This window comes from Erythrolamprus reginae, chromosome 13, assembly GCF_031021105.1.
Source record: "Erythrolamprus reginae isolate rEryReg1 chromosome 13, rEryReg1.hap1, whole genome shotgun sequence".
NCBI lineage: Eukaryota > Metazoa > Chordata > Lepidosauria > Squamata > Dipsadidae > Erythrolamprus > Erythrolamprus reginae.
Window position 1 is genome coordinate 10,769,821 of NC_091962.1, and position 27,435 is coordinate 10,797,255.

At 46.7% G+C, this 27,435-nt stretch overlaps 3 protein-coding genes across 8 annotated transcripts in view; 1 reads left to right on the forward strand and 2 right to left on the reverse strand.

Annotated features, from left to right (window-relative positions):
• Positions 1-1,294: 1,294 nt before the first annotated feature.
• Positions 1,295-26,617, reverse strand: DNAJC4 (DnaJ heat shock protein family (Hsp40) member C4). Of its 3 annotated transcripts, none has more exons than XM_070766225.1 (7): positions 26,537-26,617; positions 24,782-24,902; positions 17,439-17,538; positions 8,339-8,631; positions 6,636-6,806; positions 2,585-2,671; positions 1,295-1,522 (listed from the first exon to the last, which is right to left on the reverse strand). In XM_070766225.1, the coding sequence occupies exons 2-7, from the start codon at positions 24,871-24,873 to the stop codon at positions 1,393-1,395; spliced, it is 873 nt and encodes a 290-aa protein (XP_070622326.1). In that variant the 5' UTR covers positions 24,874-24,902; positions 26,537-26,617; the 3' UTR covers positions 1,295-1,392. The 3 variants fall into 3 exon arrangements, with proteins under 3 accessions (XP_070622326.1, XP_070622327.1, XP_070622328.1); XM_070766226.1 differs by lacking the exon at positions 26,537-26,617 and adding an exon at positions 26,277-26,374; XM_070766227.1 differs by lacking the exon at positions 2,585-2,671.
• LOC139175163 (tigger transposable element-derived protein 1-like) lies at positions 21,828-24,209 on the reverse strand. The gene is made up of 2 exons (XM_070766071.1): positions 23,646-24,209; positions 21,828-23,304 (listed from the first exon to the last, which is right to left on the reverse strand). The coding sequence occupies exons 1-2, from the start codon at positions 24,148-24,150 to the stop codon at positions 21,887-21,889; spliced, it is 1,923 nt and encodes a 640-aa protein (XP_070622172.1). The 5' UTR covers positions 24,151-24,209; the 3' UTR covers positions 21,828-21,886.
• Positions 26,247-27,435, forward strand: part of NUDT22 (nudix hydrolase 22) — a 29,304-nt gene continuing 28,115 nt past the window's right edge. For 2 of the 4 annotated variants that reach the window (XR_011560493.1, XM_070766224.1), the window contains exon 1: positions 26,275-26,457. The gene's annotated coding sequence lies outside the window, so the exon portion shown is untranslated. Of the gene's footprint in view, positions 26,458-26,602; positions 26,799-27,435 lie in introns of those variants that run through there. The other 2 variants (XM_070766220.1, XM_070766221.1) reach the window with 2 other exon arrangements.

Genomic DNA, 27,435 nt, shown 5'->3' on the forward strand with positions numbered 1-27,435 from the left:
CCCCGTTTCCTCCCAGGAGATTCCTAGAGAGGCCCCACGGAGGCTTCTCCCCGGCTTTTCCGGCCTTGTTTCCTCCCAGGAGATTCCTAGAGAGGCCCCACGGAGGCTTCTCCCTGCCTTTTCCGGCCCCGTTTCCTCCCAGGAGATTCCTAGAGAGGCCCCACGGAGGCTTCTCCCTGCCTTTTCCGGCTCTGTTTCCTCCCAGGAGATTCCTAGAGAGGCCCCACGGAGGCTTCTCCCCGCCTTTTCCAGCCCTGTTTCCTCCCAGGAGATTCCTAGAGAGACCCCACGGAGGCTTCTCCCTGCCTTTTCCGGCTTTGTTTCCTCCCAGGAGATTCCTAGAGAGGCCCCATGGAGGCTTCTCCCTGCCTTTTCCGGCCCTGTTTCCTCCCAGGAGATTCCTAGAGAGGCCCCACGGAGGCTTCTCCCTGCCTTTTCCGGCCCCGTTTCCTCCCAGGAGATTCCTAGAGAGACCCCACGGAGGCTTCTCCCTGCCTTTTCCAGCTCTGTTTCCTCCCAGGAGATTCATAGAGAGGCCCCACAGAGGCTTCTCCCTGCCTTTTCCCGGTTACAGTTTCGGAGGCTCAGGTTTGTAAGTGGAAAATGGTTCTTGAGAAGAGGCAAAAAAAATCTTGAACACCCGGATCTTATCTAGAAAAGTTCGTGAGTAGAGGCCTTCTTAGGTAGAGGTGCCACTGTACCCTCCCCACCTCGCTGAGCTCCCCTCCCCTCCCCAGCTGGCACTCTAGCAGTCCCATGAACCACGGCTCTCCTCGGCCACTCGGCCTTCAACTCCCAGAATTCCCCAGCCAGCATCACGTGATTGACATTTGTGAGAATAATTGTGGGGAGAGCGGGCAGGTTTCCAGCACACAAAGGACACACCGCGTTGTGTGCGTGTGTGTTTCTGTTGACCTGCTTTCGTGTTTTCACACCCTGACCCACGCTGACAAACCCCCCCCCCTCCCCACCACAACCTGCTGGAAAAAAATTCCCACCCCCATTTTTGCACAATCGAGATTAAAACAGTTGTTTCACACCTGCGGTACCTTCTTCACCGCAGTTGTGATACTGGCAGAAAATAAGCCGGGAAGAACAAATTGTGCATGTGTAGGGGGGGGGGGAAGCCCAGATTGTGTGTGTGTGTGTGTGTGTGTCCTTTGCGTGCTGGAAACCTGCCCCCCCTCCCACTGCCCCCAATTCCCCATCCCTGCTTTTTTTCATCCGAGTCCTGAGCGGATGGACGAGACCGCGCAGGATTTCCATGGAAAACGAGGACCGGAGAGAGGAAGCGTGAGCGAAGGGCTTCTATTGACAAGAATTGGGGAGCAGGGGTAGGGGAGTCCGGAGGGTCTCGGCCAGCAGGCTGGAAAAGAGCCGTCTGCCCCTGGATCACTTGGCATTTGAGACAGGAGTGACCGTATCCTTTAGAGAGTCCAAGATTCCCGAGCGTGGTTTAGAAGCGGGGTCTTCCTCCGGGATCGGGGTGGCCTTCTGTCCTAGACGCTGTTCTTGCCTGGCTCTGCGGCAGAGGGGGGAAGGAGGGTCAAAAACGTTCCTCAAACGCTACGGTCAAGAACCCCCAACCCCCAAAATCACCCGCCTGTAGCCTAGGTCTGCTGGCCGGGGCTGGCCTACAACTCCCAGAATTCTCAGCCAGCGCGGTTGATCAGGGGGTGGGAGGGGGATTGGTGCTCCTAGAGAGGCCCCTCCCCTGGAGGACCTCCGTCAAAAGTGGCCCCAATGAGGGTGGGGGGTCGAAAATGCGTCTATTGATTACAGTGGGTTCAAAATGCTGATAGGGGAAGGTGTGGATGAGAGGGAGGAAGGGACGAAGGGAGGAAGGGATGGAGGGAGGGAGGAAGGAAGGAAGGAGAGTAGATAAATAGATGGATTGAAGGGAAGGAAGAAAGGAAGGAAGGAAGGAAGGAGAGTAGATAAATAGATGGATAGGAAGGAAGGAAGGAAGGAAGGAAGGAGAGTAGATAGATGGATAGGAAGGAAGGAAGGAAGGAAGGAGAGTAGATAGATGGATAGGAAGGAAGGAAGGAAGGAGAGTAGATAAATAGATGGATAGGAAGGAAGGAAGGAAGGAAGGAGAGTAGATAAATAGATGGATTGAAGGGAAGGAAGGAAGGAAGGAAGGAGAGTAGATAGATGGATAGGAAGGAAGGAAGGAAGGAAGGAGAGTAGATAAATAGATGGATAGGAAGGAAGGAAGGAAGGAAGGAGAGTAGGAAAATAGATGGATTGAAGGGAAGGATGGAAGAGTTGAGGAGAGGAAGGGAAGGAAGGAAGGAAAGAAAGAAGGAAAGGAAAGGAAAGAAGGAAAAAGGAAAAGGGAAGTAGGATGGGGAATGGAAGGAGAAAGGGGAGGAGGGGGGAGATGGAAGTAAGGGAAAAAGCATGAAAAGGTAGAGGAAAAAGAAAATGGAATTTAATCCCATCCTGCAATAATTTTCTCAGCCCATTGTGCCCATGAAATCCATCTTTGTCTTGGTTAAGTTCCCCCCACTTGGGATTCTGGTATTTATTTTAATCTTTTGCATAAAATAAAATTTGGAGTATATATATATAAAGACACCTGGCTTGCTCCTTTGCCTTCATGAGGGCCTGGGTGATTGCGCGGTCCCTCTCATCCAGGAAGCCTGTGTGAAGTTTTGAGACCTGCCTGCATGGGAAATGGAAGACGTGAGTGAGTTGTGGATGAGAGGAAGGAAGGAAGGAAGGAAGGAAGGAAGGAAGGAAGGAAGGAGAGTAGATAAATAGATGGATTGAAAGGAAGGAAGGGAGGAAGGAGGGAGGAAAGGAAGGAGGGAAGGAAGGAAGGAGGGAAGGAGGGTATGAAGAAAGGAAGAAGGGAGGGAGGAAAGGAAGGAGGGAAGGGAGGAAGGAAGGAAGGAGGGAGGCAGGGAGGATTGAAAGGAGGGAGAGAGGAAAGGCAGGGAGGGAGGGATGAAAGAAGGAAGGAGGGAGGGAGGAAAGGAAGGAGGGAAGGAAGGAGGGAGGAATGGAAGGAAGGAAGGAGGGAGGGAGGAATGGAAGGAGGGAGGGAGGAAAGGAATGGAGGGGAGGATGAAAGAAGGGAGGGAGGGAGGGAGGGATGAAAGAAGGAAGGAAGGGAGGGAGGGAGGAAGGGTGAGTGGGTAGGAGAGGGGGGAGGGATGAAAGAAGGAAGGAGGGAAGGAAGGAAGGAAAGAAGGAAGGAAGGAGGGAAAGAGGGAAGGAAGGAAAGAAGGAGGGAAGGAAGGAGGGAAGGGGGGAGGTGGGGATGAAAGAAGGGTGAGTGGGTGGGTGGGAGAGGAGGGAGGGATGAAAGAAGGAAGGAGGGAAGGAAGGAAGGAAAGAAGGAAGGAAGGAGGGAAAGAGGGAAGGAAGGAAAGAAGGAGGGAAGGAAGGAGGGAAGGGGGGAGGTGGGGATGAAAGAAGGAAGGGAGGGTGAGTGGGTGGGTGGGAGAGGAGGGAGGGATGAAAGAAGGAAGGAGGGAAGGAAGGAAGGAAAGAAGGAAGGAAGGAGGGAAAGAGGGAAGGAAGGAAAGAAGGAGGGAAGGAAGGAGAGAAGGGGGGAGGTGGGGATGAAAGAAGGAAGGGAGGGTGAGTGGGTGGGTGGGAGAGGAGGGCGGGATGAAAGAAGGAAGGAAGGAAGGAAGGAAGGTGTTGTCATTTCCTTCCTTCCTTCTCTCCCTCCCTCCCTTCCAATAAAGAAGGCTTTTAAAGAAGAGACTGGACAACCACGTGTCTGAAGCGATATAGGTCAGTGGTGGCAAACCATTTTTTCCCATGGGTACCAAAGAAGTGCTTGGGCCCACGCTCATAATTCAATGCCCTTGATGTCCCCCAACCCTTGCGCGTGCGACCTGCCCATACTGCCCCGCACACTTCTCACTCCCCCGTTTCCAACTTCTGGTGGCCCTGGTAGGCCTGTGTTTCATCCTCCCCAGGCTCCGGAGGCTTCCCCGGAGCCTGGTTAGGGCAAAAACAGCCTCCGTCACCCCACCAGAGGCCCTCTGGAGACCGGAAAAGCCCTCCCAGAGCCCCCCCGTGTGAGCCGAAAATCAGCTGGCGTGTTCACACATGTGCGCTGGAGCAGAGCTAAGGCAAGGGCTTGCGTGCCAGCAGATGTGGCTCCACATGCTACCTGTGACACCCGTGCCATAGGTTCACCATCACGGGTATAGGGAGATTGAGACCAGAAGGCCTCCCTTTGTCCCTTCTTACCCTGTCATTCTGCCTTTTTTTAAAATGTTTTGCTTTCCAGAGAAAGCAGTAAAGTGATGCTTCCTCAACCCTCCTTTCTGCTCAGGCCTCGGGGTTCTCTTATCAGATGGCTGCCCAGGCTGCGTGTCTTCCTTCTTCCGCCTCCCAAGGTTGTTCGCTCACACATGACAACCAACCAAGGATGTACTGACGGAGACGCGACGGAAAACTGGCTCTTGCTAGCACTGATTGTGAGTGTCGGGCACACGCCCCCCCCCAACTGTTGGGGTGGGAATGAGGATCATTTTCAATTTTTGAGGGTGGGTGGGAAGTGCGGGTATCAACGGGCCGGTCCTGCCCCCCCCCCCCCTTGCTGCTCACCGGGGTGCAAGATTTGATTCCGTATGTTTCTTCCCAGCTGCCTTTTAAGCACTTAACGCTAGTTCGGGCTTAAGTGGAGTGTTTAATTGCCTGCGCTCTGATTAAAGGCCGTTTCCTGATTAATCTTTCCCTGGCCACAGCTGGCTAATGAGGCGGAGGATTAGAATAAAGAACCAGACGGCGGGGAGCGACGCTTGGCTAGCTGCCGTGCCCGGGGAGGAGAAATTCGGCAGAGGAAGCCATGGGGGGGGGGGGAGGCAGGGCAAAGGAGACACTGGTGGAACAAATACTGACGGAGCCTACGAACGGCATGATGGTGAACCTGTGGAGCCCTATCGGAGGGTAGATGAGGCATTGGTGGAGGTCAGCTGAAGCTGTGCGCCAGCTGGCTGATTTTGGGCCGTGCGGGAGACAGCCTGCAATGCTGCATTCTGGAAGGAAGGAAGGAAGGAAGGAAGGAAGGAAGGAAGGAAGGAAGGAAGGAAGGAAGGAAGGAAATTTCTGAGAAGTATGTCAATTGCAAGAATGTTCAAGAAGGAAGGGAGGGAGGGAGGGAGGGAGGGAGGGAGGAAGGAAGGAAGGAAGGAAGGAAGGAAGGAAGGAAGGAAGGAAGGAAGGAAATTTCTGAGAAGTATGTCAATTGCAAGAATGTTCAAGAAGGAAGGGAGGGAGGGAGGGAGGGAGGGAGGGAGGGAGGGAGGAAGGAAATTTCTAAGAAGTATATCAATTGCAAGAATGTTCAAGAATGAAGGAAAGAAGGAAGGAAGGAAGAAAATTTCTAAGAAGTATATCAATTACAAGAATGTTCAGGAAGGAAGAAAGGAAGGAAGGAAGGAAGGAAAGAAGGAAGGAAGGAAGGAAGGAAGGAAGGAAGGAAGGAAATTTCTAAGAAGTATGTCAATTGCAAGAATGTTCAAGAAGGAAGGAAGGAAGGAAGGAAGGAAGGAAGGAAGGAAGGAAGGAAGGAAGGAAGGAAATTTCTAAGAAGTATGTGAATTGCAAGAATGTTCAAGAAGGAAGGAAGGAAGGAAGGAAGGAAGGAAGGAGGGAAATTTCTGAGAAGTATGTCAATTGCAAGAATGTTGAAGAAGGAAGGAAGAAAGGAAGGAAGGAAGGAAATTTCTAAGAAGTATGTCAATTGCAAGAATGTTCAAGAAGGAAGGAAGGAAGGAAGGAAGGAAGGAAGGAAGGAGGGAGGGAAATTTCTGAGAAGTATGTCAATTGCAAGAATGTTGAAGAAGGAAGGAAGAAAGGAAGGAAGGAAGGAAGGAAATTTCTAAGAAGTATGTCAATTGCAAGAATGTTGAAGAAGGAAGGAAGGAAGGAAGGAAGGAAGGAGGGAAATTTCTGAGAAGTATGTCAATTGCAAGAATGTTGAAGAAGGAAGGAAGAAAGGAAGGAAGGAAGGAAGGAAGGAAGGAAGGAAGGAAGGAAATTTCTAAGAAGTATGTCAATTGCAAGAATGTTGAAGAAGGAAGGAAGAAAGGAAGGAAGGAGGGAGGGAAATTTCTGAGAAGTATGTCAATTGCAAGAATGTTGAAGAAGGAAGGAAGGAAGGAAGGAAGGAAGGAAGGAAGGAAGGAAATTTCTAAGAAGTATGTCAATTGCAAGAATGTTGAAGAAGGAAGGAAGGAAGGAAGGAAGGAAGGGAGGGAGGAAGGAAGGAAATTTCTAAGAAGTATGTCAATTGCAAGAATGTTCAAGAAGGAAGGGAGGGAGGGCAATAGTACGTAGACTTATAACCCACTTCATAGACCTTTACAGCCCTCTCTAAGTGGTTTACACAAAGAAGAAAGGGAGGGAGGGAGGAAGAAAGGAAGGAAGGAGTTGTGGATGAAGGAGGGAGGGAGGGAGGGAGGAAGATAGCACTTATATACAGCTTCATGGACCTTTGTCAGCCCTCTCTAACGGTTTGCAGAGTCAGCCTCTTGCCCCCAACCATCTGGGTCCTCATTTGACCCACCTCACAAGGAAAGAAGGCTGAGTCAATAACCTTGAGCCTGGTGAGATTCGAACTCCTGGCCATGGGCAGTGAGTCAGCCTGCAGGGACCCCTACCTGTAGGACAGGAAGTGAACCACGAGGCTTCCAGACATGATCAGCAGACAGTACATGACGATCCTCTGGTTGCGCTGCTGCCGCCTCTTGAACTCCTTCTCGGCGTACCATTCCTGGGGCGTTTTGTGGAATTCCTCCCAGTACGCATCGGCCCCAAAAGGGTCTGGATTTCTGGGAAGAGGAAGAGGGAACAGAACATCGTGGTTGAGAAGAAAGTGCCACGGTAACGCCAAACGGTCACTAAACGAACAGCTGTTACGGCGAGGACTATCTGCATTGGACGCTTTAATAATGCTGTTCGGGTAGAAAAATTGGGTAGTTGAAGCCTTCGCTTACAGAATTGATTTCTTAAACGTTCTTAAACATTGTGTATCTAATCACACTTGGCCAATAAAGAATCCTATCCTATCCTTTCATTCTCTGTTCTGTCCTGTTCTGTCCTTTTATTCTCTGTTCTGTCCTGTTCTGTCCTTTTATTCTCTGTTCTGTTCTTCCCTGTCCTGTCCTATCCTTTCATTCTGTTCTGTCCTGTCCTGTTCTGTCCTATCCTTTCATTCTCTGTCCTATCCTATCCTATCCTTTCATTCTCTGATGTGTTCTGTTCTTTCCTGTCCTGTCCTATCCTTTCATTCTGTTCTGTCCTGTTCTGTCCTATCCTTTTATTCTCTGTTCTGTTCTGTCCTATCCTTTCATTCTCTGTCCTATCCTATCCTATCCTATCATTCTCTGATGTGTTCTGTTCTTTCCTGTCCTGTCCTGTCCTATCATTCTCTGTCCTATCCTTTTATTCTCTGTTCTGTTCTGTCCTGCCCTGTCCTATCCTTTCATTCTGTTCTGTTCTGTTCTGCCTGTCCTGTCCTATCCTATCCTTTCTTTCATTCTCTGTTCTGTCCTATCCTTTCATTCTGTTCTGTCCTGTTCTGTCCTATCCTTTTATTCTCTGTTCTGTTCTGTCCTATCCTTTCATTCTCTGTCCTATCCTATCCTATCCTATCCTTTCATTCTCTGATGTGTTCGGTTCTTTCCTGTCCTGTCCTATCATTCTCTGTCCTATCCTTTCATTCTCTGTTCTGTTCTGTCCTGCCCTGTCCTATCCTTTCATTCTGTTCTGTTCTGTTCTGCCTGTCCTGTCCTATCCTATCCTTTCATTCTCTGTTCTGTCCTATCCTTTCATTCTCTGTTCTGTTTTGTCCTTTCATTATTTGTTCTTGTCTGTCTTGTCCTTTTATTCTCTGTTCTGGTCTGTCCTGTCCTATCCTTTCATTCTGTTCTGTTTTGTTCTGTTCTGCCTGTCCTGTCCTGTCCTATCCTATCCTTTCATTCTCTGTTCTGTTTTCTTGTCCTTTTGTTTTCTGCTCTGGTCTGTCCTGTCCTATCCTTTCATTCTGTTCTGTTTTGTTCTGTTCTGCCTGTCCTGTCCTGTCCTATCCTTTCATTCTCTGTTCTGTCCTATCCTTTCATTTTCTATGCTATGCTATGTTATTCTATTCTTTCCTCTATTCCACTCCACCTCCACTCTACTTCCATTTCTATCCTCCTATCCTCTCTTATCCATTTTCCCTATGAATGAGCCTTCAATCCCCAGGGGCTATCAAGTCCCCCCTTTTTTTCTCAGGGCTGTTGTAACTTCGAACGGCCACTCAACGAACGGTCCAGTCCAGGCCCCCCTGCCCTGCCCTTACTCCCTGCGGCTTACCACTTACCTTCCGGTTTCTTGAGAGCGATGGGGATTAAAAGGGTCTTCGGACGAACGTCTGCGGGAGCTTGGGTGTTCCCGGGTCTTCTGGCTCCTTGGCTGGCGATGGACGTGAAGGTCGCCGAAGGGGTCTCGGGCCGAACCTCGGTGGGCATCCTGGCGCTGCCAGGCCTTCCGGAGGATTTGCTGGGCGTCGTAATCTCGCCGGGTTTTCTCTTTGCTCAAGACGTTGTAGGCCTCGCTGAGTTTCACAAACTGGCTGTGCAGCTCCGGGTTGGTGGGGTTACTGTCGGGATGGAGCTGCAAACGGGGGAGGAGAAAAGAGGGGTGGGTGGGGATCTTATATCAGCCTAATTATTATTATTTATTTTATTATTATTTATTAGATTTGTATGCCACCCCTCTCCGTAGACTCGGGGCGGCTCACAACAATAACAAAGACAATGTAAGAACAATGTAAGAGTCTTCGGAGAGGGGCGGCATACAAGTCCAACTAATTAATTAATTAATTAATTAATTAATTAATAAATAAATAAATAAATAAATAATAAATAAATAAATAAATCTAATAATTTAAAAAACACTAAAAACCCCATTATTAAAAGCAAACATACACACAAACATACCATGTATAAACTGTATAGGCCCGGGGGAGATGTCTCAATTCCCCCATGCCTGATTGCAGAGGTGGGTCTTAAGAACTTTACGAAAGGCAAGGAGGGTGGGGGCAGTTCTGATCTCCGGGGGGGAGCTGGTTCCAGAGGGTCGGGCCCGCCACAGAGAAGGCTCTTCTCCTGGGTCCCGCCAAATGACATTGTTTAGTCGACGGGACGGAGAAGGCGAACTCTGTGGGATCTAACCGGTCGCTGGGATTCGTGCGGCAGAAGACGGTCCCGGAGATAGTCTGGCCCGATGCCATGAAGGGCTTTATAGGTCATAACCAACACTTTGAATTGTGACCGGAAACTGATCGGCAACCAATGCAGACTGCGGAGTGTTGGTGTAACATGGGCATATTTGGGGAAGCCCATGATGGCTCTCGCAGCTGCATTCTGCACGATCTGAAGTTTCCGAACACTTGTCAAAGGTAGCCCCATGTAGAGAGCGTTACAGTAGTCGAGCCTCGAGGTGATGAGGGCATGAGTGACTGTGAGCAGTGAGTCCCGGTCCAAATAGGGCCACAACTGGTGCACCAGGCGAACCTGGGCAAACGCCCCCCTCGCTACAGCTGAAAGATGGTTCTGTAATGTGAGCTGTGGATCAAGGAGGACGCCCAAGTTGCGGACTCTCTCTGAGGGGGTCAATAATCCCCCCCCCAGGGTTATGGACAGACAGATGGAATTGTCCCTGGGAGGCAGAACCCACAGCCACTCCGTCTTATCCGGGTATGTATGTACAGTATGTAAGCAATTTATATGTATGTATGGAAGCAATGGAAGCTGCAGTTTAATGTTTCCAAATGTAAAATAATGCACTTGGGGAAAAGGAATCCTCAATCTGAGTATTGTATTGGCAGTTCTGTGTTAGCAAAAACTTCAGAAGAGAAGGATTTAGGGGTTGTGATTTCTGACAGTCTCAAAATGAATGAATAGTGCAGTCAGGCAGTGGGAAAGCAACTTCAGCTTCAATCGCAACAACACAAGAGCACACAACAGATTCAAACTTAATATTAACCGCTCCAAACTTGACTGTAAAAAATATGACTTCAGCAACCGAGTTGTCGAAGCGTGGAACTCATTACCGGACTCCATGGTGTCAACCCCTAACCCCCAACATTTTCCCCTTAGACTATCCACGATTGACCTCTCCAGGTTCCTTAGAGGTCAGTAAGGGGAGCGCATAAGTGCACCAGTGTGCCTTCCGTCCCCTGTCCAATTGTCTCTCCTTTATCTCCTTTATCTTTTCTTCCTTTCAAATATGTTCACCTATACTTTTATTTATTATTTATTCATTTATTTATTTTGTCCAATACACAATGAGGGTTTTAGTGGGTATATATCTATATACACATAGTAAAATACATGATGAAGATACTCATAGTAAAATATATCTAAGAAAGAAGAGAAGAGAAGATATAGGAATAGAACATATCAATGAAGGAATAGAAGAAGAGATATCGGAATAGAAGAAAGGTATAGGAGATATAGGACAGGGGACGGAAGGCACTCTAGTGCACTTGTACTCGCCCCTTACTGACCTCTTAGAAATCTGGAGAGGTCAACCGTAGATAATCTAAGGGTAAAGTGTTGGGGGTTTGGGGATGACACTATGGAGTCCGGTAATGAGTTCCACGCTTCGCCAACTCAGTTACTGAAGTCATATTTTTTACAGTCAAGTTTGGAGCGGTTAATATTAATTTAATATTAATATTAATTTCAAATTTGTTCACCTATACTTTTATATCTTTTCTTCAATTCGTTTCTTTATTTATATTACTGCATATCTATTCTCTTCAATGTGTATTATGCATTGGACTAAATAAATAAAATAATAATAACAAATAGAACGCTCGTCTGCATTAAGGCAAAGTAAATAGGATGGTTGTGTGCAGGCCATGTGTCTGAGGTCATCCTCGACTTACAACGGTTTCTTTACTGACGTGACCACAGCGCTAGGGGAAAAAAAGGACTTATTCTATTTGGGGATTTTTTTAAATAAAACCTCTTATTTTATATTTTAAACGTGCTTCATTCTGGACCCACCGATTGCGAAGCTCGGCTGAGTTTGCAGTAACGGCTGAATTGATTTTGTTCGATTCCGGAGGGAGCTCTATTTACTTTATAAAAGACTGGGACCCTTTGTAGCTGCTTTGCTGGAGGTCGATAAAAGCGAACGGCTGATTTAGGGATTTGTTCATTAAAGGGGTTTGTCGAGAGGAAGAAAAGGACTGTGATATGCAGCAGGGGAGGATAGAGGTAGCAATTGCTGTTTTTAACTGCTGCGGAGAAGATTGGAAGAGGCTTTTTAGATATTATTTTTATTGCATGCTTTCCTTATTCTGTACTTTAAAAAAAAAAAATCCTTTTATAGTTCTCTTTTGCTATTTTTTTCTACATTTCTGAAGTTTTTAAGTCAAGGCATCAAAGCTAGAAAGCGGGAGACTGGGAGATCAAGTCCCGCCAGGGATACGAAAGCCTGCTGGGTGACTTTGGGTCAATCACCAGGAGACGGGGAGTTCGAGTCCTGCCGTAGGCATGAAAGCCGATTGGGGGAATTTGCACCAATCATCAGGAGACTGGGAGTTCTAGTCTTGCCTTAGGCATGAAAGTCAGCTGGGTGACTTTGCGTCAATCGCCAGGAGACTGGGAATTCTAGTCCTGCCTTAGGCATGAAAGCCCATTGGGGGAATTTGCACCAATCGCCAGGAGACGAGGAGTTCTAGTCCTGCCTTAGGCATGAAAGCCCATTGGGGGAATTTGCAGCAACCACCAGGAGACGAGGAGTTCTAGTCCTGCCTTAGGCATGAAAGCCCATTGGGGGAATTTGCACCAATCACCAGGAGACGAGGAGTTCTAGTCCTGCCTTAGGCATGAAAGCCCATTGGGGGAATTAGCACCAATCACCAGGAGACGGGGAGTTCGAGTCCTGCCGTAGGCATGAAAGCCGATTGGGGGAATTTGCACCAATCATCAGGAGACTGGGAGTTCTAGTCTTGCCTTAGGCATGAAAGTCAGCTGGGTGACTTTGCGTCAATCGCCAGGAGACTGGGAATTCTAGTCCTGCCTTAGGCATGAAAGCCCATTGGGGGAATTTGCAGCAACCACCAGGAGACGAGGAGTTCTAGTCCTGCCTTAGGCATGAAAGCCCATTGGGGGAATTTGCACCAATCACCAGGAGACGAAGAGTTCTAGTCCTGCCTTAGGCATGAAAGCCCATTGGGGGAATTTACAGCAACCACCAGGAGACGAGGAGTTCTAGTCCTGCCTTAGGCATGAAAGCCCATTGGGGGAATTTGCACCAATCACCAGGAGACGAAGAGTTCTAGTCCTGCCTTAGGCATGAAAGCCCATTGGGGGAATTTACAGCAACCACCAGGAGACGAGGAGTTCTAGTCCTGCCTTAGGCATGAAAGTCAGCTTGGTGACTTTGCGCCAATTAATAGGAGACTGGGAGTTCTATTCCTATCTTAGGCATGAAAGCCGATTGGGGGAATTTGCACCAATCATCAGGAGACTGGGAGTTCTAGTCTTGCCTTAGGCATGAAAGTCAGCTGGGTGACTTTGCGTCAATCGCCAGGAGACTGGGAATTCTAGTCCTGCCTTAGGCATGAAAGCCCATTGGGGGAATTTGCAGCAACCACCAGGAGACGAGGAGTTCTAGTCCTGCCTTAGGCATGAAAGCCCATTGGGGGAATTTGCACCAATCACCAGGAGACGAAGAGTTCTAGTCCTGCCTTAGGCATGAAAGCCCATTGGGGGAATTTACAGCAACCACCAGGAGACGAGGAGTTCTAGTCCTGCCTTAGGCATGAAAGCCCATTGGGGGAATTTGCACCAATCACCAGGAGACGAAGAGTTCTAGTCCTGCCTTAGGCATGAAAGCCCATTGGGGGAATTTACAGCAACCACCAGGAGACGAGGAGTTCTAGTCCTGCCTTAGGCATGAAAGTCAGCTTGGTGACTTTGCGCCAATTAATAGGAGACTGGGAGTTCTATTCCTATCTTAGGCATGAAAGCCGATTGGGGGAATTTGCACCAAGTACCAGGAGACTGTGAGTTCTAGACTTACTGTAGGCATGAAAGTCAGCTGGGCGACTTTGCGCCAATCACCAGGAGACGGGGAGTTCTAGTCCCACCTTAGACACAGGCTGGGTGACATTCCCCCAGTTTATTATTTTTATTTATTTATTATTTATTAATCAGATTTGTATGCCGCCCCTCTCCGCAGACTCGGGGCGGCTCACAGCAATAATAATACAATGTAAACAAATCTAATATTTAAGTTTAAGTTAATTTAAAACCCCAATTTAAAAACCAATCATACAAACATACCATGGATAAATTTTATCAGCCTAGGGGGAGGGAGGGAAAGTCTCAATTCCCCCATGCCTGATGACAGAGGTGGGTTTTAAGGAGCTTACAAAAGGCAAGGAGAGTGGGGGCAACTCTGATATCTGGGGGGAGCTGGTTCCAGAGGGTCGGGGCCGCCACAGAGAAGGCTCTTCCCCTGGGTCCCGCCAAACTACATTGTTTAGTTGACGGGACCCGGAGAAGGCCCACTCTGTGGGACCTAACTGGTCGCTGGGATTCGTGCGGCAGTTCCTCTTTATCAGCCCAGCCCACCTCACAAAGTTGTTGTTACGGGGAAAAGGGGAGGAGACAGTTGTGCTGGATATGTTCGCTGCTAGTTAGTCAACACACCAGGCAAATGAACCGAATACAGGTGAAATGACAGATCCCGCCAACCTAAACAAGCAGAAATGGAATTATCTTCATGTGCGGTATGTACGAAGCCAGCAAATGTGGCGCGTTTAGGATTCGGTCTCTTGTGCACAGAGCATTGTGCGAACGCAGCCGTCCTATTCTGAGTGTGCCAAGCGTGTTTTGTGAACTCGGCAGCTGTGGTGAGTTTTGAGATTCGGTGTATTGTGGAAGCTTTGGGGGGAAAAAAAAGATGAACAGACAAACTGCTCTTTGTGTCTCGTGCAGACGCTCGACACTGCGAGCTTGTTTCCCGAGCTGCGCCTGGCATGGAGGCGGCGTGGGACTCACGGAACGGCCCCGTCGGTTGTTTAATACTTAGCCCCGTTCTTCCCCAATCCCCACATTGTGCCTGACCCACAGAGAGAAAATAATTCAGAATAATTCAGAATACAGGGAAGAGCGGGGCCGGAGGGGAAGCTGCGTGCCTCCCCTTGACACTCCAGAGTTAAAAAAAATCAAATTGGAGAGGGTGGGACCGAAAGAGGAAGAGGAGGAGAGGAAGAGGAGGAGAGGGGCGGCATACAAATCTAATGCAGTAGTCCCTCACCTATCGCTGGTGTTACGTTCCAGACCCGGCCGCGATAGGTGAAATCCGCGATGGGGAATTTATCGACTGATAGTACTTATTTAAGTATTTATATTGTAATTGTTTGGTAAGTTTTCATTGTTTTAAGTGTTTATAAACCCTTCCCACACAGTATTTATTTTAGATAACAGTATTTAAATACAGCATTTACAATTTTAGATATATTTTTTTTTTGAAAAACCTGCCGATCGAGTTCGGCGGGCTGTTTAAATCTGCCGATCGACTTCCTCAGAAACCCGCGAACCAGCGAAGATCCGCGAATGGTTTTTCTCATTAATATTTCTTGAAAACCCGCGATGAAGTGAAGCCGCAGTAGGTGAAGAGCGGTATAGCGAGGGACTACTGTAGAATAGAACAGAACAGAATAGAAAATAGAATAGAATAGAAACTAGAATAAATCGAATAGAATAGAATATAGATCGTGCAGAATGCAGCTGCGAGAGCAATCATGGGCTTTCCCAAATATGCGCATGTTACACCAACACTCCGCAGTCTGCATTGGTTGCCGATCAGTTTCCGGTCACAATTGAAAGTGTTGGTTATGACCTATAAAGCCCTTCATGGCACCGGACCAGATTACCTCAGGGACCGCCTTCTGCTGCATGAATCCCAGCGACCAGTTAGGTCCCACAGAGTGGATCTTCTCTGGGTCCCGTCAACTAAGCAATGTCGCCTGGCGGGACCCAGGGGAAGAGCCTTCTCTGTGGTGGCCCCAGCCCTCTGGAACCAACTCCCCCCAGAGATTAGAACTGCCCCCACCCTCCTTGCCTTTCGTAAACAACTTAAAACCCACCTCTGCCGCCAGGCATGGGGGAATTGAGATCCTCTTTCCCCCTAGGCCTTTACAATTCTATGCATGGTATGTATGTATGTATGTTTGGTTTTTATATTAATTGATTTTTAATCATCAATACCAAATTACTACTGTACACTGTTTTATTGTCGCTGTTAGCCGCCCCGAGTCTCTGGAGAGGGGCGGCATACAAATCCAATAAATAAATAAATAAATAAATATAAAATAGAATCAAGTATAGAATAGAAGATAGGAAAGAATAGAATACAGAATAAAACAGGACAAAATAGAAAATAGAATAGAATATAAACTAGAATAAATCAAATAGAATAGAACAGAAAATAGAATAGAATCAAGGATAGAATAGAATAGAATCTAGAATAGAATAGAATATAGGAAAAACCTTCCGAGTCTTCGGAAAGGGGTGACATACAAATCCAATAAATAAAAATAAATAAAAAATAGAATACAGAATAGAATCAAATGGACTAGAATAGAATAGAATCGAGAAGAGAAGAGAAGAGAAAGAGAAAAAGAAGAGAATGAGAGGAGAGGAGACAAGACTGGACAACCATGTGATCGAAATTGTAGAAGGGCTCTTGCTTGAACAGGGGGTTGGACTAGAAGACCTCTGAGGTCCCTTCCAGCTGGGCTGAATGCTCAAACCAATCAATGCCTATAAGCCCATATACTGTAAATATCCCACAGGGTGTTTGTGGTGCGAGGCTGCCCTCTTCAGGAGAAAGACAAAAAGTGCAAGCTTGTTTTCACAGAACTTATAACTAGATTTTTTTTAGCTAGTTCAACTACCTTTCGAGTTCTAGCCACCGGCCCGTTTTAGCCATCGCCGTCCGTCAAAACTGAACTTTTGAAGGAGGAGGTTCGAGGGACTCAGCTGAAGCTGTTATCATAAGCTTTGTAGTCTCATCTGACATTTTCCACACAAGTAGGAGAAGGAAAGCAGAAAGCGGGGGGAAATGCCCATCAGATGTTTTGACCTGGATTACTGTCATAAATCAAGGACTACCTTATACCACCTTCAGTTAATAGCAACAGCACTTAGGCTTACATACTGCTTTGCAGCCCTCTCTAAGCAGTTTACAGAGTCACAACAATCTAGGTCCTCATTTTGCTGACCTTGGAAGGATGGCAGGATGAGTTAATCTTGATCCTGGTGGGACTTGAACTGCCAAATTGCAAGCAGCCCGCAGGCAGCAGAAGTAGCCTGCAGTACTGCACTCTAACCACTGCGCCACTGAGACGCAATCTGGTCCTTTGGCCTTTAACTGGCTTCAAAACTCTCTTGTATTTTATTAATTCATTTATGATGGAATTTGGCTCCGCTAACTCCCATCAAATGTGCCCAATTCGATCCATGCTGTCCACAATTTGAACTAATCAAGCCAGCCAATGCATAACAATAAAACCATATAGAGCCTTATTATCTGTTGTGGTTGGCTCTGGCCATCTCCTGCCCCAAGGACTATGGATGTGGGGGAGACATCCACATGCTGCAGGCCTGTTTTGCCCCCGGTGGAGTCTGCTGATGAAGGCTCCTCTGACCAAGAAGACATGAGTGACAGGGAGGAGGAGAGTGTGGCAGACAGCTCAGAAGGAGATCAATTATCTAGCTCCTCCTTGGATTCAGAACAAGAGTTAATGACACAGTCACGCATGCGGAGGGCGATGCATAGGCAGCAACAACTGAGAGATTATTATCAAAGAAAATGAGGCCACCTGTGGTTGGGTGGGGCTGTGGTCATTAGTGAGGCTGCCATAAATAGCAGCCTGTGGGTTTGGCCATTGTGGAGGATTATCTGATCGTTGTGTTTCGTGACTGCTTTACTGACTTTGACTTTTTGTGGGCTGATTTTCCCCCGCTTTGAAACTAAACCAGAGCAAAGTGTGTTTCACTTTGTGAAAGAAGAAGGACTGTGAATTGCCTCACAGCTGCAATCTAAGTATCACAGAACTGATAAGGGACTTGTACAAATTACCAGTTTGTTTGGAGACGAGGGCTCTTGGCTATACCAAAAGAGGGCTTCGTTTATTTGCATTTTTCGGTATAAAGAACATTGTTTTGAATTTTCAAACGTGTGTGTGTCTGAAATTGTACCTGTGCATTTTTGGGAGGATTCTACCAGAGAGCCCGACAGAATATTGTCCCATAGGCATCATGCATAAATAATGTAAAGAGACCTTTTTTGAAACCTTGTTCAAATTCCTTTTGAAAGAAGTCGGAGAGACAAAAAAAAAAAAAAGGACTTTGTGCATCGTGTAAAGTCTGCTTTTCAGACAAGCTTACCTGTTTTGATTTCCTAAAAAATGCTTGTTTGATCTCCTTTGAAGTCGCATCTTGTTTGATCCCGAGAACGTCGTAGTGGCTAATATGCCTAGCTGAAGACCTAGAAAGGCGACACGGTTACTCTGTTGAAGATGACAGTGTAGAAACATTCGAGAAGGTGAATCTGGGCTTATTCCAAAGAGGGTTTAGAAGGCCTAGGAAGGTGGGGTCTTTAGCCCAGCGACCGATTAAGTCCCACAGATTGGCCCTTCTCCGGGTCCCGTCGACGAAACAATGTCGTCTGGCGGGACCCAGGGGAAGAGCCTTCTCTTTGGCGGCCCCGGCCCTCTGGAATCAACTCCCCCCAGAGATTAGGACTGTCCCCACCCTCACCTTCCGCAAGCTCTTGAAAACCCACCTATGTCGCCAGTCTTGGGGAAATTGATATACCCTAGCTGGTTTGTCTGGATGTATGATTGCTTTTTTATAATGGATTTTTTATAACTGTTTTAAATATTAGATTTGTATTTGTATTATTTGTTGTGAGTCGCTCCGAGTCCTCGGAGAGGGGCGGCATACAAGTCTAATAAATTATTATTATTATTATTATCCATGTAAATTATTGAGTTTATCATCTGCACCTCTATAATTGTCTGGTTTGGTTCTGCAAACCAACAAGACAGACAACAGACTTCAATGGATAATTAGAATTGCAGAAAAAACAATGGCTACCAACCTGCCTTCCATTGAGGACTTGTATATTGCACGAGTCAAAAAGAGGACGGCGAAAATATCTACAGACCCCTCACATAGAAACATAGAAGTCTGACGGCAGAAAAAGACCTCATGGTCCATCTAGTCTGCCCTTATACGATTTCCTGTATTTTATCTTACAATGGATCTATGTTTATCCCAGGCCTGTTTAAATTCAGTGACTGTGGATTTACCAACCACGTCTGCTGGAAGTTTGTTCCAAGGACATCCTGGACATAAATTATTTCAACTGCTACCCTCAAAACGACACTATGTGGTATTACACACCAGAATAACTAGACATAAGGGCAGTTTTTCCTCCCGAATGCCATCGCTCTGTAACAGCTAATTCCCACAACATTGTCAAATAAGTTACTAAGAGTGTATTACTATTATTAGTCTCTGTTTCTTCCCACTTATTACTATAACCATGTTGTTTGTATCTTTCAATTTATATTGTTTTTATTTGTTTCCTAGTATGATTCGATAGCTTATTAGTAACCTTGACTATCACTGTTGTATCTTTTTATTCTTGATGAATGTATTTTATTCTCCTTATGCACATACACAACTAAGACAAATTCCTTGTGTGTCCAATCACACTTGGCCAATAAAGAATTCTATTCTATGTTGTATGGCTGTGGTATCATTATTATTATTCTTATCTTCCTCACTACCCATCTTATCGGTATTATTATGATTTTAACTAACTGCTATTTTGCATTCATAGGGAGAAGCTCTTCATCGGAGACAAATTATTTGCATGTCTTTGGCAGTTCGAATCTCACCAGGTTAACGTTTGACTCAGCTTTCTGTCCTTCCAGGTCGTAAAAACGAGGATCCAGACTGCTGGGGGCCATATGCTGACCCTGTGAACTGCTTAAAGAGGGCTGTGTGTATAAGCCTAAATGCTGCTGCTATTGCTAATCCCTCTGGCTTGAACATACAGGCAGCCTTAGACTTATGACTACTGCAGTGGTTTTAAGTGTGAGAACTGGTTGTAAGTCTCTTTTTTTCAGTACTGTTTTCACTTCAAACAGTCATTAAGCCACGGTGGCACAGTGGTTAGAAAGCAGTATTGCAGGCTAATTCTGCCCACTGTCAGTGGTTCAAGGTTGACTCGGCCTTCCCTCCTTCCGAGGTTGGTAAAATGAAGATCCAGAGTGTTGGAGGCAATATGCTGACTTAGTAAACTACTTAGAGAGAGCTGTGAAGAAGTCAAAGTGCTACTAAATGAAAGATTGTAAGTCGACAAATACCTGTATAGAAGACATTTACAGATCAGCACTTACACCTATTACAAGTACTGTACACATTATTTTTATTACTAGATTTTTATCATATACAGTGATACCTCGTCTTACAAACGCCTCATCATACAAACTTTTCAAGATACAAACCCGGGGTTTAAGATTTTTTTGCCTCTTCTTACAAACTATTTTCACCTTACAAACCCACCGCCGCCTCTCGGATGCCCCGCCTCCGGACTTCCGTTGCCAGCGAAGCACTCGTTTTTGTGCTGCTGGGATTCCCCTGAGGCTTCCCTCTATGGGAAACCCCACCTCCGGACTTCCGTGTTTTTGTGATGCTGCAGGGGAATCCCAGCAGCGCAAAAACAGGTGCTTCGCTGGCAACGGAAGTCCGGAGGTGGGGTTTCCCATGGAGGGAAGTCTCAGGGGAATCCCAGCAGCGCAAAAACGAGTGCTTCGCTGGCAACGGAAGTCCGGAGGTGGGGTTTCCCATGGAGGGGAGCCTCAGGGGAATCCCAGCAGCACAAAACGGGCGCTTTGGCTGGCAAAAGGGGTGAATTTTGGGCTTGCACGCATTAATCACTTTTCCATTGATTCCTATGGAAAACATTGTTTCGTCTTACAAACTTTTCACCTTAAGAACCTCGTCCCAGAACCAATTAAGTTTGTAAGACAAGGTATCACTGTATCTGTACATATATCTAGACTTACAATCCTAGGTTTAGAAAGCTTAGAACTACGTTGCCTTAAACGCGACCAAAGTATAGCCCATAAAATCATCTGCTTCCTTCCTGTCAATGACTACTTCAGCTTCAACCACAACAACACAAAAGTACACAACAGATACAAACTTGAAGTAATCCACTCTAAACTCGACTGCAAGAAATACAGATTTAGTAACCGAGTAGTTGATGGATGGAACTCACTACCAGACTCTGTAGTATCATCACCAAACCCCCAAAACTTTACCCTTAGACTATCCACTGTTGACCTCTCCCGATTCCTAAGAGGTCAGTAAGGGGCGTGCATAAGTGCACCAGAGTGCCTTCTGTCCTCTGTCCTAAGGTTTCTCTTTTACTAGCATCATGTATATAAATATTATTATATCTCTGTATACCACTAATACGTACTTGACAAAACAAACAAACAAACAAATAAATAATATATACTGCTGAAAAAAATAAAGGGAACATTCAAATAACACATCCTAGATCTGAATGAATGAAATATTCTCATGGAATAATTTGTTCTGTACAAAGTTGAGTGTGCACAACAGCAAGGGAAATTGATTGTCAATCAGTGTTGCTTTCTAAGTGGGTAGTTTGATTTCACAGAAGTTTGATTTACTTGGAGTTATATTCTGTTGTTTAAGTGCTCCATTAATTTTTTTGAGCAGTGTATATATGTGTGTATGTGTATATATATACAGTGATCCCTCGATTATCGCGAGGGTTCCGTTCCAAGACCTCTCGCGATAATCGATTTTTCGCGATATAGCGGTGCGGAAGTAAAAACACCATCTGCGCATGCGCGCCCTTTTTCCATGGCTGCGCATGCGCAGATGGTGGAGCGACGAAAGTTCGGAGGCTGGCAATGGTTGTTTTTCATGCCGGCCACCCCCCCCAGCGCCTCCGGGCTCCTCGCCGCTACCCCCCACCCGCCCGATTCGCCCCTCTCACCGGCTTTCTTGGGGCACGAGTCCTCCTTCAGCAGCACTTGTGGCAACGGCTTCTCGGCTTTTAGAATGCCCGCCTCCTTCCTTCCTTCCCTCCCTCCTTCCCTCCCTCCTTCCTTCCCTCCTTCCTTCCCTCCCTCCTTCCTTCCTTTCTCTCCTTCCCTCCCTCCTTCTCTCCCTCCTTCCTTCCTTCCCTTCTCTCCTTCCCTCCCTCCTTTCCTCCCTCCTTCCTTCCCTCCCTCCCTCCTTCCTTCCCTCCTTCATTCCCTTCTCTCCTTCCCTCCCTCCTTCCTTCCTTCCCTCCTTCCTTCCCTTCTCTCCTTCCCTCCCTCCTTCCTTCCCTCCTTCCCTCCCTCCTTCCTTCCCTCTTTCCTTCCCTTCTCTCCTTCCCTCCCTCCCTCCTTCCCTCCTTCCTTCCTTCCCTCCCTTCTCTCCTTCCCTTCTCTCCTTCCCTCCCTCCTTCCCTTCTCTCCTTCCCTCCCTCCCTCCTTCCTTCCTTCCCTCCTTCCTTCTTTCGTAAAAAGCACTTAAACAATGACAGAATAAAAAACCCCAGCCCTCACCTGTGTTTGAATTTCATTCACTCAGTCATTCATTCATTCTTCTGTATGCCACTCAGTCCCAACACTTTCAACCTACAAATTACCATTTCCCATCCCCTTAATTACTGTACTGTACCTCTACCTGTACCTGTACTGTACACATTGAATAACACACTTAGTCATCCTGATAGAAATAATAACAATATTTATTTACATTTTTACATTTTTGGGGGGGGGGGGTTAGCATAACTAGGATAACTCGGGATCTTCTTCTATCACCATGTCTACAATGGACGCTGCAGGTGATGGTGTGACAGACCTCTTGGTTTTCGTGACAAACATAGTTATGGGCAGTTGTTGGCACAGTTTCTTTTTCTGGGCTAACATGGCTCTGTATGGTGCAAAGGTGTAGTCAAGGGAGGCCTTAAATTGTATAGAGCGAGTCATGTTGGGATCCCAAAGTTCCACCATGCGTTGTACATTTGCAGCAGCTCTGTTCAGTTCTACAAGCCGCTCAAGCGTTAGGCCAACATCTTCTTCTTCCTCAGCTTGTTCAGCTTCCGCTTCCTCCTCTTCTTCACTCGCTGACCTGGTCAGCTCCTCCAGATCTTTGTCTGTCAGCGGTAGGCCATGCTCATCAAGCAAACCATTGACTTCCTCTGGTGTCATGTCAATGAAGCCTTCTCCACCCAGTGCCTGTGCCAGCTTCACAGAGTTCTGGACTGCAGCATCTTGAATTTCTTCGGGAGCAAATCCCCTGTAATCATGCACCACTTCTGGCCACAATTTCCTCCAGCAGGCATTCATTGTCTGTGACTTCATATCCATTAAGGCATTCTGAATGTTCTTCAGACAAGATGCAATTGTGTACTGACGCCAGTAGGCCTTCAATGTGAAGTTTTCATCAGCATCCATTGCTTCCACGATGCTTCCAAGAGAATTGCGCGTGTACAGTGCCTTAAATGCGCGGATAACACCTTGATCCATCGGCTGGATAAGCGATGTGGTGTTTGGTGGCAAGAATTCGACTTGCACCCCATCATGTTCATGTGCCAGGTCATCATGGCCTCCAGCATTGTCCATTAGGAGAAGCACTTTGAAATTGAGTCCTTTGCCAGCCAAATAAACCTGCACCTGTGGGATGAAGCACTGATGAAACCAGTCCCGCGTGAGGGGTTTTGTAATCCATGCTTTAGGATTATGCATCCAGTACACTGGCAATGCATTCTTATTTCTGTTCTTGAGGGCTCTTGGATTTCGTGACTTATAAATTAGCCCTGGCTTCATCAAAAAGCCTGCTGCATTCCCACACATGATCAAAGTCACTGGATCTTTCATGGCATTAAAGCCAGGGGCTTTGGCTTCATCTTGCATCAAGAAAGTCCGTGAAGGCATCCTCTTCCAGAACAGGCCTGTTTCGTCCATGTTGAACACCTGTTCTGGAAGGTAGCCCCCTTCTGCAATTAGATCTTTAAACGTGCGCTGGATGAAGTTTTCGGCTGCACCTGTATCTGCTGAGGCAGCTTCTCCATGCAATGACACACTCTTCAGGCCATAGCGCCGTTGAAATTTCTCAAACCACCGTTTGCTTGCTGTGAATGTGGCTGGGGCTGAAGAAGCAGAAGATGTTGATGGCTGGGGGTCTTCAGAGTCACCAGCACCTTCATCTACAGAGAATGACAGGAAAGGGAGAGAGAAGTGACTTGAATGAAAGCATACAGTCCTTCCTTCCTTCCCTCCTTCCCTCCCTCCTTCCTTCCCTCCTTCCCTCCCTCCTTCCTTCCCTCCTTCCTTCCCTCCCTCCTTCCCTCCCTCCTTCCCTCCCTCCTTCCTTCCCTCCTTCCTTCCCTCCTTCCTTCCTTCCTTCCCTCCTTCCTTCCCTCCCTCCTTCCTTCCCTCCCTCCTTCCTTCCCTTTCCTCCTTCCCTCCCTCCTTCCCTCCCTCCTTCCCTCCCTCCTTCCTTAAAAAGCACTTAAATAATGACAGAATAAAAAACCCCAGCCCTCACCTGGGTTTCCCTCATCTGCATCGCCTTCTTCTGTGTTTCCAAGACGGTTGTACAGTTGCTGCGCCTTGGTTCGTATAGTGTTCGTATCCAAAGCAATGCTCTTTTTGCGGCAGTCTTGTACCCACACGGACAAAGCAGCTTCCATCTTCATAAGGCGTTTGTTTCTAGGCGTCACCATTCTTTTTGCAGCCTTGTTGAACATTATCTGAGAAGTTTGCCTTATCTTCTTTTCGTCTTTCCGAATGTATCGCACAGTCGATTCGTTGATCCCATAATGCCGACCAACATCTACATTAGAATGTCCCGCTTTCAGCATGTCCAAAAGTTCAATTTTCTCCTTAATTGTCAGCATCTTCCTGCTCTTTTTAGCGTCGCCGCCTCCACTCCGCATGCAACGTTTAGGAGCCATCTTCCAACAAGTCTTAACAAGTTCCAACAGTTCCAAAAGTTCCAAAGCACGCTGAGCAAACAACACTGATTGGCCGAGATTTCTGTCCATCAGCATTGTCGGGCGAAATGTTTGCAATGACAACGCTGATTGGCTGTAATTTTGCTGCAACACCGTTGCCGGGCAAACTTTTTGCGATGGCAAAGCTGATTGGCCGAGATTTCGGCCAACCAGCAATGGCAGACGTCAGTTTGATGATGACGTGTGACGTCATCGGGTGGGAAAAACCGTGGTGTAGAAAAAAACCCGCGCACGTATTTTTAATTTATTGTTTTTTGAAAAATCGCGATATAGCGTTTCGCGAAGATCGAGATCGCGAAAATCGAGGGATCACTGTGTATATATATATATATATATATATATATATATATATATATATATACGATAAGATAAAAATCTAGTAATAAAAATAATGTGTACTTGTAATAACTGTAAGTGCTGATCCGTAAACCTCTTTTTGTAATCTCCACTTGTAATCAGTCTCATATATAACCAGCATCTGCGTAACCAACCTCTTCTCCACTCCCTTTAAACCCATCAGTTGAGCCACTCCACTACCTCTGATGAAGTGGTTTACCAAAGCTTATACCTTTTAATATAATTTGTGTGTTGGAAAAGGTGCTCCCCACCCCTTTCTAGAGTCTTATCAGTTCCAAGTGCCCGAATTAATTGCAAGAAACAGACTCACCAACCATAGATTGTAGAAGCAAAAGCCCGATGCCGGGAATTTTGGCAAAATTGGCAACAACGACAAAGGGAACACAGATTAGCCAAGGCCATTTCTTGAAATCTCTTCTCCCGTTCTTATCCTGACAAATGGAATGAGGAAAGACAAAGGGAGTCATTACAATGTAAGAAACTGGTTACTGGTCAAACTTTATATATTTACAGCGCTTGTGGGTTTTGAGGAGGGGTCTGATTTTATTTTATTTTATTTTATATTTACTTACTTACTTACTTACTTACTTACTTACTTACTTACTTACTTACTTATTGGATTTGTATGCCGCCCCTCTCTGTAGCCTTGGGGCGGCTAACAACAATGATAAAAACAGCAGGTAACAATCCAATAATAAAACAACTAAAAACCCTTATTATAAAACCAAACATACACACAAACATACCGTGCATAACTTGTAATGGCCTAGGGGGAAGGAATATCTCAACTCCCCCATGCCTGGCGATATAAATGAGTCTTGAGTAGTTTACAAAAGACAGGGAGGGTGGGGGCAATTCTAATCTCCGGGGGGAGTTGGTTCCAGAGGGCCGGGGCCACCACAGAGAAGGCTCTTCCCCTGGGGCCTACCAAACAACATTGTTTAGTCGACGGGACCCGGAGAAGGCCAACTCTGTGGGACCTTATCAGTCGCTGGGATTCGTGCGCTAGCAGGCGGTTCCGGAGGTAATCTGGTCCTCACAGGTAGTCCTCGCAGTTGCAACAGAGCCCCAAATTTCTGTTACTAAGCGAGACAGTGGATATATATCCGAGTCTGCGGAGAGGGGCAGCATACAAATCTAATAAATTATTATAATTATTATTATTATTATTTTGCCACATTTTATGGCCTTTCTTGCTGCAGCTGTTAAGCAAACCATTGCAATTGTTAAGTGAATATGTTGACTTTGCTTGCAGGTCGCAAAAGGGGAACCACATGATCCCAGGACACAGCAACCGTCATAAGTATGAACCAAGATTTTGATCAAGTGACAATGGAGATGCTTCAAGGGTTGTTAAGTTTGAAAAAATAGTTATAGGTCATTCCCCCCCCCCAGTGTTGTGGCTTTAAATTGTTATTAAATGAACGGTTATATGTGGAGGACTACCTCTGAAAGGATACAAACATACACCCAACTAAAGGAAGAAAGGCTCAGAGCAAATTTTCTAAGCCATCAAAGCAAAATCTAGGACGCTATGCCTGTTTTGCAATTTGTCCTGCACTAAAGATGGAGGAGCCAGATGAAGACTTGAGTGGCCTCATGACTGCAATAAACCAATATAGAGCCAATAAATAATTGTGATGGCAGTAAGCCAAGGGACTACAACTCCCATCGCTCGGCTGAAGCAGCCGAGCCAAGAATTCTCCTTAGTGGAAAGAAGCATAGGGTTAACCATCGAAGGGGCGGAACTTTAAGAAGCCTGCCGGCTATTTCCGGGGGGAAGAAATATATGGAAGGACCCTTACAGCAAGAAGCCTCCTTGGGAACCCGGAAGTGCAGCGGAAGGAAAGATCCAAAAGAATCCGAAGAGAAAACCGGAGAAAGGGGTTAAGGGACGCTTTGAAATTCGTAGGACTGGTCGTCCTTTTAAAACAACAAAAACCCCAAAGCGCAGCCACTCCCAACTGCCGGAGCAAACGTGGGAAGGTGACTGTGGGGGGAGGAAGGGACAAAAAAGAGGGACGGGCAATGACGGGGGGTCACGGCGGTTACCATAGAAACTCACCAACGGGTGTATCGACTTCGGCCGCCATTTTGTTCTCACTGCCGCGAGCCCCGAAGGGGAGGCGGGAGGGAGCGACATCCGGGTACTCTTCGAAGGATTCCAGCGCTTGCCTCCAAAGGGGCTGGGCCTACAAGTCCCAGAATTCCTTGCTAGAGATGCTGAGGGGACACTTTTGGGAAGCGTAGATGAGGCGGATTGGGATGAGGGACAGTTTATTATCCTCTGAAGTGCTCTGAAGTTGTGACGTTAGATACCCAAACAGGTATATCTTTCCCTCGCGGTTTGGTGAAAAGGTGGAGTCAAGTGTTGTGCACACAAATACATCATACAGTGTGTTAAATGAAAAGTTAGGCTGGGTGTTCTAGAACTTAGCAACTCCTAGGATTCCCCAGAAAACATGTTTTAAGGGGTGTGGACTACAAGTCCCAGAATCCCCTACCTGGCCAGCTTTAATATGGGTGGACTGCAAGCCCCAGAATTCCCCAGCCAGCAGGCTTTAAAAGTTGTGGACTACAACTCCCAGAATTCCCTGGCCAGATGTCCACACATCTGAAAAATTGAGAAATACTTAGTGGTCTCAGGACGCCTTTACATTCTTAAAAATTATGGAGGAAACCCCCCCCCCCCAAAAGAGCTTATATTTATATATAAATACAAGTTCAATTTATCAAGAATTGGGCATGGCTAGTTTAATGAAAAGAAGGACCTGATAGCAGAGTTCCAATATCTCAGGAGTTGCCACAAAGGAGTCAACCTATTCTCCAAAGCACCTGAGGGTAGAAAAAGAAGCAATGGGTGGAAACTAAAGAAGGAGAGAAGCAACTTAGAACTAAGGATAAATTTTCTGACAGGACAATTAATCAGTGGAACAGCTTGCCTCCAGAAGTTGTGAATACTCC